The sequence below is a fragment of the Ahaetulla prasina genome, chromosome 5, assembly GCF_028640845.1.
Source record: "Ahaetulla prasina isolate Xishuangbanna chromosome 5, ASM2864084v1, whole genome shotgun sequence".
In the NCBI taxonomy this organism is placed as follows: domain Eukaryota; kingdom Metazoa; phylum Chordata; class Lepidosauria; order Squamata; family Colubridae; genus Ahaetulla; species Ahaetulla prasina.
The window spans coordinates 85,709,493-85,721,924 of NC_080543.1; the positions used below are offsets into that span (position 1 = coordinate 85,709,493).

Consider the following 12,432-nt stretch of genomic DNA (forward strand, 5'->3'; position numbering starts at 1 on the left):
AGAAAATATATAATCAGAAGCAGATTATTAAGGTATGGCCAGCAGCAAGAATTAACAGAATTAAATGAAATAATTAAACATAGCATGGAAAGATTTCTGTAAGACAGTATATTTTTCTTCTTTGAAAGCAACACTAGACACAACATAATTTATTTGTACAGAGGAATATAATATTCTATGTTAAAATCTGGATGGAATAATTTTGCTATTAATATTCTTAAACTTAATTTTTTAAAATTGCTTTTGTTACAACACCTGCCTAGCTTGCCATCATTGTTGTTTAAAATATCGAGTCAAATACTGTAGGCACAAGGGGTATTACAATGGAAGGCAGGCTTCTCCCTGCATTTTAGAGCTATTTCTCCATAGTACATGGTCCTAGCTCCATCTATTATTAGTGGCCATACTGATGGCATTACTGGGAATTATTGCTCAAGACTAAAAAGTTTAGAAATTCCACAATGCAATGCAGCAGTTAATGTCTTTTTTGTTTCATTCACATGGACACACAAATAGCATACATCTGTAAAAATATTTTAGTAAACTATGCTTTAAAAATAAAGGCTTGAATTTCTCTTCCTCCTTTTCATGGTGGAGAACAGTCTTTTCTCATTTAAAGTGGAGCGAAGGAAGAAACATGTTCCAAAATCAGGGCATTGTTTCCTAACTTTCTTTCCCTTTCTCTTGTACTTCGCTTGGCATCAGACTTAAAAGTGAAGTTCTAATTTATTTTCATCTAAAAAAATTATGATATGCAAAAACTGGGCATTCTACTTTCATGGCTCTGAATCTTAATTTGGGCCAGAACCTCTGTATTTCCCTGTAGTGATACTATATTTCCTGGCAATAGAAAAGCAGGCATAGATTGCACATGTTAAGCTAATTTTAAAGGCAAGTTTAAGATATACAACTTGACTACCATTGGCCACATAATTTAAATGGTAAACAAACGTGGATAACATTATGCAACTTTCTTATCAGATTGGAAGATGCAGAAAAAAATGAGGTCATAATATAGCAATAATCCAAACTGGCTTTAAGAATTCTTTAGCACTGCATATTACAGACTAAAAACTTGCAGCCACACGGTCTGAAGAATACATGAAATGCATTGCCAATTTCTCTCAATAATTCTGTAAATTTTAAAATTACTTTTAAATTAAAAAAAATTACAAGTACAGTATAATAAACATTTTGCAGTAGCCCAGATGCTCAATAAGTTTAGTGTCCTAACCAAGTTTAAGAAATTTAACAATTGTTTTAGATTAAGGATTTAGAACAGAATTTTTTTTGCTATTGTTTTTGGTTCCAAGCACCTTAAGATAATACAGCCTAATTCTTCTGTAGCTCCGTATACCACTTAAAGCTCCTTCCCTGCCATGGAAAAAGAAAAATTATGCTTATATACTTAGCCAATCAGATATAAGTCAAATAATTTTCTTATCAAAATGCTCTCTTTTTCCATTTTAAATAATATAATAGCAAAAGACAGACTTGTAATCCTAAAAAACTTTGGCTTTTTCATATATCATCATAGTTCTCATTTTGTGCAATAACAACATTGTTGGCTCCCTTTCCTACCTTCCAAAACACTTGAGGAGCCAAGAGCTGAGGAATGTGAAGCTGTGCACTTCACAAAATACTGTACCAAACTAATCAGTTACGAAACAAATAGTTTGCCTGTAAATAAATTCTCTTTTTCAGGGCATTAGCTTCAGAATCTTAATAAATTGGCTAATGGAGAATTCCCACCCCTCACTTACCTTATCTTTCTTATCTTGCCTGGCATAAGGAAAACATGGAATTACTGCTGTCACACGGGAAGATGATGCAATCTTGCAAGCATTGATCATGATGAGAAGCTCCATCAAGTTGTCATTTATTTCTCCACAACCACTTTGGACAATGTACACATCTTCTCCTCTAACACTTTCACCAATCTCCACACTGAAAGATTAAAATATGTGCTGTAAAGCAATGACAATTGAGCACTCTAATCTTACAGACCATTAACATTTTGCATTCATAATTGATTTCTTTCCAAATTAGTCCTCTTCAGAAATAGATAAAAGTAAGCAGGGAGTGGTTACATGCCGAGCCTGTTTGCATTTCTTTTCAGATGAAGGCCCCCATTTATTTATAGACTTATTTATTTCCATTCATATATTCACATGCTTAGCTTCATCATGGGATTCATTTATTGTTTATGCAGTTTAGAGGCTACCCAAGTCCACAAGACTGTATCTGGTTTACAACTTTCAAGCCAGGAAAAATAAAAGGTCATAGATCATCCAGGGGAAAAAAGGCAGTAACACAAAACTCCTACAAGATCTCAGCATCTACCTTATACCTCAAGATCTAGGAAAGTAGTCAGATTTTTCAACAACTTTCTGAATAACATAAGGGTGAGAACCATACAGACCTCTGGGGACGTTTTTGGAAGGGTGGGAATCAGTAACAATATTCAAAAAATAATGAAAGGTTTGTTCTACTGTTCCTTAAGGAGACAATTTTAAAATGCACTTTTTAAAAACAGCTGCAGGAAAGCTAGACATCTCATTTGCACCCCAACATGAGTCTTCTCTCAAGCCAACACCCTGAGAGCAGTGTTAAGTCATCCCATTCTGTAGATTGGGCAATCAACAGCATTTAGTCTCAACTTCTGCACTTCTTAAAAATATGAGGGAGAAAAGATTTTTGAGGTTTCATTATTTTTGTTGTAGAATTCATTTTAAAAAATAATTAATATCCATAACAAAGAATGGAAGCAGCCGTTCAAAACATGTATGAAGCTTCACTGCACAAAAAACAACAGAACTGAACCTAGGAAAGAAACAAGAGCAATGAAGTCATTTCAATCCACCCCATCAGGAAGAGTGGAAATACATTTTTATGCCTGCAGCCAAGTACACACTTGCATTTAGCCACCTGAAAACTCAACACTGTATCTGAAATGCACATGGGACAATACTTTCCTTGGTATTTGGCTGTCTGCTTGGGGGGCGGGGGGAAATGCAACTCAGAAAAGAATCTATACTTGTTTTACAGACTAAATCACTTCAAGATGGAGGAATGTAATTGTATATTAACTTGAGCTTCCTACCCCTAATTCAACTTTCCAATTGCTATACTATTTTAAAACATAAAACCTCCAGAATCTGAGTTACTGGAGGGGGGGAGGGAATCCAAGGTGGAATCTCAGGTACTAAGATATATATATTTATATATTTTATTTACGAAGTAGCCCTAAAATGCAATAAATTGGCACAACATACAATACATGAGACATCCAGAATTAAGTGAATGTGCAAGTTTTAAAGACATTCCTTCTTTTTTATCTATATACTACTGAAACTCTTTGTGTCTATTTGATTGTTTGTAACCTTCAGTTGGGTAAAATAGTGCATCATAGGGCAGCATTTTTTGAATCAACATACATTAAACTGTCTAATTTACAGAATGTAAATTACAGAATGTGTCCAAAATTCAGGACATTACCCCATGGGATTGAACTCTAGCAAAGTTGTGGCTGCTCCGGCCACAGCCAGGTGATTGTCATTTTCAACAATGACGGCCACCTTCATAAAGGAAAAACAACAACGAAACATCAACGGGGAAGATCATTCCTGTTTTCACAGGTCATGTTGTCTAACTGAAGTTATAAGAGCCTAACTTTTGCATCAGACTGTTACAAAAATCACTTTATTCCACATGTATCAAGGACAAAATTACTAATTAACTAACCATCGTCCCCTCCTCTTCACTCCCCATCCAGTTTAAGCAATCTTCAGAAATGACGATATAGATGAAAGGGCATTAAGGCAGGCTTTTTTTCCTCAACACAACTTCTATGTTTGTTTTATGCAACTTATTAAATTTGGTAATTCAGATCTTTCTCTTCAAATTCTCTATTAAAGCATGCCAAATCAGTAGTTATGAAATGAAATGAAAACGATGTGTAAACACATGATCTGATTCTGTAGTTGAAAATTACTACTTCTTTGGGAACAATGTTAATCGTATTGCCTTTCTACTTTGCCATGGTAGAGATGATCAATACAATTTTAAAAAGGTAAACAGTGTAAAATTAAAACAGACTAAAACTGATACAACGATCACACAACTATAACATATTGAAAGATGTCCCACATTTTTATTAGTTTTTAATATTTTTTTAAATAAACATAACATTAATGATAAAATACTAACTAAGCAATGGTGTTGAAGTCAAAGATTTCAATTGCCCAATTTTTTACTATAAAGCAGTGTGTAAATACTTTTATAAAACAGAAATAGTGAATATTCTTTGCTTGCGTACAGTCAAGAAATAAAAGATAAGAACAATACAGAACATTCTGGGCACTTGGGGAGAGTAGAGGCAATCTAATCAGTTTGCCTTCTGGCCAATGGTCATTTTGTGACTGGCTATGTCAACAATGGAAACCATTTACAGTCAATCCCACAACAGTAACCTTGTTGTGAAAAATCCATAGCTGTCCCTTACAATTCAGAATATAAATTACCTTGCTAACTTTCTTTTGGTAGGACAAGCCTATTTGGTTCCCTATGTTAACTATAGATAGTGCTCAACTTATAACCATAATTGAGCCCAGAATTATGCCTGTAGGTCTTTGTGGTCATAAATTGAGGTACCCATATGACCAGAAGTAATTTTCCAGCCTTTTTCATTGTGGCTGTTAAGCGAACCTATTCACTTGAATGGCCATTTTTATGCTGGAAATCAGCAAAAAATGCCAAAAACCAACAAAAATACATTACAAATTACAGTAATGTAATCGCAGAACACCACAGCCGATCATAATATGTAGCCAGGGTGCACAGTGTAACCATTTATCAGCTGTTAAATAAGGATTAGCTGTATATCACTCTACTGTCAAAGCAACACGATGCACACATTACGAGTATAGTTCACATACCAACCCATTTTGCGGAATTCAAGTTAGTGCAACCATTTTGTGCAGAAAGCCGAACACCCAATACAAATTTCACCTATGAAACTGAATTTAATTTATGCCTAAATTTCCTTTCCCACCCATCCAGAAGAGCTAATTTAAGAAAACAAGACCAGTTTTTGCAGTTATACTTCTCTAAGACAAACACTGTGACTACATTCAAGAATAGAGCAGCAATTAAAGAGCAGCATTTTCAACAAGTGTGAAACAGCATTTTTACTTATTTATGTATTTTATATGGCCACCCCCCTCATAGCAGCGACTCTGGACAGTGTACAAAGATGAAATAGAAGACTGACACATGCAGACCGCCCTCACAACTCTACCATTCAATAGACAGCAGTTGATAAACAACTGCTTAGCCCTGATGGGATAACATCTACAAGCCATTCCCAAAATGACAAACACATTGATTAAACTATTGGTAGAGAGGGATGGAAAAATAGGACAAAATGGAATCACCCTTTCTTTGAATTGGGGTAGGTAGATTTTATACCTAATATGCACCTTTCAAATTAAAAGTTAAAAAGTGCTTTATTTATTATTTAGTTACTATATTTATATGCTGCCCATCTTGCTACTGGAGACAACTCTGGGTGACTTATAACATATATGCTTTGGTAAATGTGGAGGTCTCAAGCACTGTTCTTATCTTCAATTTTTTAAAGTTCCATGTCTTTTCTCAGGAGCAAGGAAGTGTGACAGAATAGTCTAACTCAAATCTGAGCCTTCAATTATCTTGAAATGAGTTCAGATAACCTATAATATAAAAACATTTTAATTATAGTTATATTAATACCTGAATCTGTATTATGCTCAGGAGCAATGTTAAATTACAGACAGTTGTTTTGGAAAGCATTGTAAATGAAACATTGTAAGCTAGTACTTTAGAAACATTTGTCAGGCTACCTGTTTGGCATGAACTCTTAATTTGGGTATCACAAAAGAAAACGATGAGTTATTAATTGTTGATGTTTATATCCCATCTTTCAGTGTAATTCCCAGTAAAATAAATACAATCGATACAAATTAAAATACATTGCTTATATCTAAATGGATCATGAAGTGGTGTGTTACATTTAAACAAACAAAAAGCAAACAACCCCCACCCAAGATTAGTTCTCCCAGCCAATCAATTAAGCACTCTAGTAGAGTTAGCCTTATACTATCTCACGCCTCTCCAGTGAACTATGTTATATGAACAGCTCACAAGGGATGTACAATATTAACAATCCTTTCCCACCCATTGAAGAGGCTGTTTCATTTTTCCCTGCCTGTGGCATATATGGGGGTGAAAAAGAGCTGACTACGTTAAGGTTTCTTTTTTTTTTTAGGGAAAGAAGAAAGAAAGCAGAAATATCTGTCTGCTTTACACTGACTGAATGAGTTCAAATGGCAAAAGATCTCCATCCAGTGTCTGACTACATGCAGATAAATCTTTTGGAAAGGGAGAATATAGCTATATATAAAATGCAAAATACAATTAAAAATGAGAATATTTTACAATCTCAAAACATAAAGCTAATTAAGGCTGAGCAGCATAAAAGATTAATATTATAGTTCTATGCAAAACCACTTCGAAAAATTTCACTAACTTCAAGAGGATTTATAATGCTTGTGCACAACATAAATGGAGAACCAAAGACCCTCTAGCTCTTATTCATGAATGATTTCTGAACATTAACCATGATGGCTTGGTCTGATGAAACCTGATCTCCATATCATCTAGACCTTTCACCTTAGTGCACAGGAATGAAATCTTGCCTGACTAGAAGTTAGCCATTGCATTCTAGTTTAGCCATATAACCATTTCTAGTCAGGTAATATTACCAGTTTTCAAACCTGTTAAGAGAGACACACCTAACAAGTAGCAAGAAACAGTAATTTTGGAGGAGACTGGTAAAAAAGATTGAACATGCTGACCAAATGTTGATTCTGGAATTCATTCCCTCAACTGGTCCAAAAGAACAAAAGTTTGTTGACCGTCAGGACAAGCCTTATCAATGTACACAGACATTTTCCTTGGAGTTGTGTGGAAATAGCCTGAATTTCAGGAAGAAGATTAGTAGTATTTTAATACTAAGCCAATTGGTTAATTGTTCACTTTTAATAATGCACAGTACAAAACAGCCACTCATGTAATAATGTTCTGATAAGAACAGAACAAATGCGGTCAGCAAGATCTTCCCTAGACTGGGTGCCTTCCAAGCATGAAGGTTCTACAGATCATAGAATTGACTTCAATCAACCTGGCCAACTATCAACTATGAGAATTATGGAAACTACAGTTTTAACATGTTTAGAGGGAACCAGTTTAGAGAAGTCTAGGCTAGAAATACAACTTGAGATGGCCTAATAATATTTGCCAATCAGCAAAGCAAAACATCAAGTTACGAATGTTTTCTGTAAAGACTGACATCAATTTCCCAGTCACAGTGACATATGGTGACTTTGAGCCAGTTACACTCTCTCAGCCCAGTCCACCTCCCAGGGTTGTTGTGAAGTAAGAGAGGAGGAGGAAAGTGCATTATGTACTTTCACCACCTTGCATTACTTATAAACAGCAATAAATGTGGGATAAAAATCTAATGACAAAAAGATAAAAACCTCAGGAAAGATCAGTATCACTTCATTTCCTATTACTTAATAACTGAGATTAACTCAAGGATGGTGAAGTGAGGTCGAATATAGGAAATCAGCTCCAGATAGCAACTTCCATTTCCTACTGTGAAGATTATTGGCTATCTCGCAGAATTACTCTAATGATAAAATATGACTTCATACTTTCTTAAGAAGTTGACTACAGAATCCAACTGTACTTTCTTAAAACAATTTTATTTACAAGACACATTGGGGAAAAAATGAAGATAAAAAGACAAATCAGCATCAAGATAATTTTCTTGATAACATTACAAGAGTTGATTTGTCATTAACTTCTTCCGCAATGGTATTGGGTGTTTTTTTAGGGGAGGGGAACTTTCTGGTTTACTCTGCTGCCCCAGTTATTCTCCATCTCAAGTACTATACTAACTAGATCGAATTCTACTTAGTTTTTTGAGATCTGTCAACGTCGATAGACTAATGTTAGCATAACTAATGTAGCATAACATTAGTGAATTTGCAATGAAACTAAAAAGAATAAACATGCATTCAAAAATAGAGAAGCATTTTACATAAAATACTCACATGGAGGCAGAAAAATTAAAGTGCCAATATTGGAACAGATAAAAGGAATTGGCAAGCAAGGATAAAAGTGAATTGACAAAATCTTGGGATTTTATGCTACTTCAGCTCTCCAAGAATTACCTGGAATGAATACCAAATCCAATTCTGTTCTTAAAATATTTTCCATGAAATATTCTGGGTCCTCATATTCCTTTATAACAATAGTAATGGGTATCCATATCTTATAAAAGAGACTACAGAGAAATATAGCTGGCTATTGGCATCAGTCATTTTTAACTCCTCGTAACCGTATAGATTTTCTTCATGATGATCTATCTTCCTTCAAGTCTCAAAATATAATGATAGCATTTAAGTATCCTAAGTTACGACACATAGAAGAAGGAATAGGCTTATCTTGTTGCAGAATATAGATTTAAACTGGAAGGAATTACATTCATGCTAGATATAAAGAGGAGTTTTTTGACTGTACAATGCCAGCCTTTGGAACAGACAGAGCCCTTGAGGTGGTGAATTCTTTCCTAGAGTTCTTCAACGAAGTCTGATGGTCATTTGTCCAACATTCCTGGTAGATCCTGTACTGTATAGGATATTGGACTAGTTGACTTTCATCGTCGCTTTCAATTCTGTTACTCCATGACTATGAAACAACTTAAACAATATAATACAGAGTAAGAGCGTTTGTTAATCAAAAGGAGAAAAAGAACAATAATAAAATGAACTGAATTCTTGATTTAATGTGACTGATAACACGATGTGATAATACAATAAACACATATATATATTAAACTTAGAAAAATAAGCCTATTTAACAATGTTAATTTACTTAAATAATTTTACATTATTCTGTTACTTGCTTTCACAACATGCTATTCAGAACAGCCACTGTTCTTGGTTCTTGATTGCTTTATGTTTACTGTGGAGGAACATAGGTAATAAGCTTTGTCTATTCAATTATTAATGAATATACAGAACATTTCACAGCTAGATCACAGGAGGTGACATAATGGGATCTGAAGTAAATAAGAGTAACCCTATTCCCTGAGTTAATTTAGAGCAGTTCAAGGAGGAAATGTTAAGCACATATATTTAAAAACAAAGAACTACAGTGTACTTTATAACAAATCTTGTGAAATTTAAACTATTTTTCAATACTGTTCAATGCATGTTCTCTTAATCACATAAGTGCAATATTTCCAAGTGAAATTAGTTCAGAAGAAAAAACTTTCACATTATTTGTAATTTTGCTTGATTACTCGCCTAAACCTTTTCCTAGTCATATGATCACTGGAAAACAGAACATTTGTTGAGAAGCAACAAGAAAGTTAGGTAATCATGAAATCAACAGAGCTTTTTAAACATTATTCTGTTTTCCTAAACAAGACTGTCACCAAGAAGAGAGAGTTTAAAGCTAGTAATAAAGTATATGAAAAGTGAGTAGAGGGGATCATTAGTCTCAGCAGTTTTGGTTAGTTGCTAGTTACAACTTGTGACCAAAACATAGCCTTAAAAGTACATCTTAGAAATCTTATACAAGATGTATTTTGAATTTATGACAATAAGTGGAGAATTTTTAAATTCAGAACTAATTTGCCCATATCACTTGGATGATTACCCAGAGATTTTATGTATCAATATGATCAAATTTAAAAAAGATCATACCAGCAATACAATACTGTTATCCAAAAGTACTGAAAATGAGATAATATTCCAGCTAGTGTACCAAAGCTACAATTTGTGGCTAAGCAAAATCTGTTGATGTATAAGTAGGTAGCAGCTGCCAGACTAAACACACCGGTGTATACAGGAAGCAAAGGGATTAAAGCGGCTTCAAGTAGGAACTTTTTTTTAATGCCAGCAAACCCATCCAGAGAGCAGTGTTCTTCTGGACGCATGCAAGATTTATTTCATAAAGTTCTCCTCGATTGTTTATTCAGCAGTCTCCTCCCCACCCCCATCAGAAGGCTCATAATGACACTAATAGTAGTCTTGTCCTCCATCAAGACCCATCCACGCAGGAACTGGGCGAGACTTTTACACGCGACTGGAGGAGGCTCCGCATTTCCAGAAATCCTTGGCTACACAATGCACTTACTGGGTTCACACCCACCCTTCTTTTATCTGCCGCCCCAACTTCCACCATCCTGAGTGCAAAGGAGCAATCCTCATCGGGGGATGGCACTGAGAACTGCGGGGATCACATCCAAGGGAGGCAGAGGAGGGCCGACCCTTCGCCCTTAGACCCACCTGGTCTCCTGGTTGCTGAACTTCTTCGTCACCACCTTCCCCAGGTCCAGCCCCAGGCGATCAGCCACGCGCTGGGACAAGTCCTGGTGGGAACTCCCGCTGAAGAGCACGATGTTCGGCATGGCTGGGCACAGAAGGCCGAAACGAGCCAGAACCGGGGAAGATGAGGAGGAGGAGGAGGAAGAGGGGGAACGAAGCCACGCGAGGGAGAGAAAAGAGAGCTCCCGCGCGCCACAGGCCGACCAAATAACCGCGGCCCCGCCTCCTCCCTCGCGGAAAGCGCGCCAGAGGGCCGCCCTCCCCTCTGCCCGCCCCCATCGTTCTCCGGGGCCATCGAGGCAACGGGACAGAGTGGGCGGGGCCAGCCACTGGTGACGGTTTAGAAGGGCGGGATTCGAAGGGGGAAAGAAAGGTCGCGTGGGGGAATGAGGCCTAGAGATAGAAAAAAATATGTCTATAATGTAGTAATCCCAATTTAAATTTCCTGCGTCGTGCTTGAAGAACTTGCCGGAAGGAGGGTCAAATTGTATGGAAGTTTACCTCGGGAAAATGTTCCGTTTTAAGAATGCAATGCTCTTACAGTTTTTTTATCTCTTATGATGAGGGGAAGGTATTATGGATCAGCTGGGACGCTAAGCTGGGTGGCTGGGTGGCTAAGATGCTGAGCTTGTTGATGGAAAGGTCTGCAGTTCAGTGGTTCGAATCCCTAGTGCCAGGTAGTGAGCTCCCGTTACTTGTCCCAGCTTCTGCCAACCTAGCAGTTCGAAAGCACGTAAAAAATGCAAGTAGAAAAATAGGGACTACCTGTGGTGGGAAGGTAACAGTGTTCCCTGTGCCTTTAGTGTTTAGTCATGCCGGCCACATGACCATGAAGACGTCTTTGGACAGCGCTGGCTCTTCAGCTTTGAAACAGAGATGAGTACCACCTAGGGGAACCTTTACCTTATTATGGATCTGGGGTCTCCAAACTTGGAGTCCATCATCCTTTTATGGATGATGGGGAGCAAAAGTTGACGGGATTAATTAGCTTGTAAATCAGGAAATTCTGTGCAGTCAAAATATGCTACAGGTAGTCCTTGATTTACAACCATTCATTTACTGACCTTTCAAAGTTATGGCCCTGAAAAAGAGACTTATGACCATTTTTCACACAATCATCGCAGCATCCCCATGGTCATATGATCCAAATTCAGGGGCTTGGCAACTGGCATGTATTTTTGGCATGATGAGCACCATTCCCGCCATTGACAAGCAGTCAATGGAGGAAGCCAGATTTGCTTAATGACTGCACAATTTACCTAACAACTGCAGTCATACTCAGTGATAAAATGGGGCAAAACTGACCTAACAACTGCCTTCCTTAACATAAATGTTGGGCTCCATTGTGGTTGCAAATCAAGGATTACCTGTATTGTATAATAAACCAGCCTACCAGATTTGAGCTACAAAAAACAGGAGGCCTCTAGCTAACATTCTGGCTGGGGAAATATGGGTGTGTAAGGCCACACATCTTAAAGTTAACAAGACTGAGAAACACTGATCTAGATGGCCGCAAAGAGTCTCCAGGTTATTTTTCTCATCCAAGTCCATACCAATTAGGAGTCTTCTTCAGAGAATCAGAAGTTACTGATTATATAGATTTCATACTGAGAACCTCCAGTTATAGGTACAGCTCACATGATTCTGGTTCTTGGTACAGGTTGTCCTCGACTTACACCCACAAGTGAGCCAAAATTTTCATTGTTAAGCAACAGTTGTTAAATAAGTTTTACCCCATTTTACGACTTTCCACAATTGTGAGATGAACCACTGTAGCTGTTAAATTAGTAGTACGGTTGATAAGTAAATCTGGTTTCCCCACTGACTTTGCTTGTCAGAAGGTCGCAAAAGTTAAACACATGACCCTGGGACTCTGCAATTGTAATAAATACAGGACAGTTGCCAAGCATCCATATTTTGATTGCTTGGTCATGGGGAAGCTGCAATGGTCATAAGTGTGAAAAACGGTCATATGTCACCAGTGCCATTG

The 12,432-nt window shown here is 37.0% G+C and overlaps 1 protein-coding gene across 1 annotated transcript in view; it reads right to left on the reverse strand.

Annotated features, from left to right (window-relative positions):
• PRPS2 (phosphoribosyl pyrophosphate synthetase 2) overlaps positions 1–10,665 on the reverse strand; it is a 35,644-nt gene extending 24,979 nt beyond the window's left edge. The window contains exons 1-2 of the mRNA XM_058185195.1: positions 10,404–10,665; positions 1,764–1,947 (exon numbers count right to left, since the gene is read on the reverse strand). Coding sequence (XP_058041178.1) covers positions 1,764–1,947; positions 10,404–10,525 — 306 coding nt within the window. The 5' untranslated portion in view covers positions 10,526–10,665. The remainder of the gene's footprint in view (positions 1–1,763; positions 1,948–10,403) is intronic.
• Positions 10,666–12,432: the final 1,767 nt, after the last annotated feature.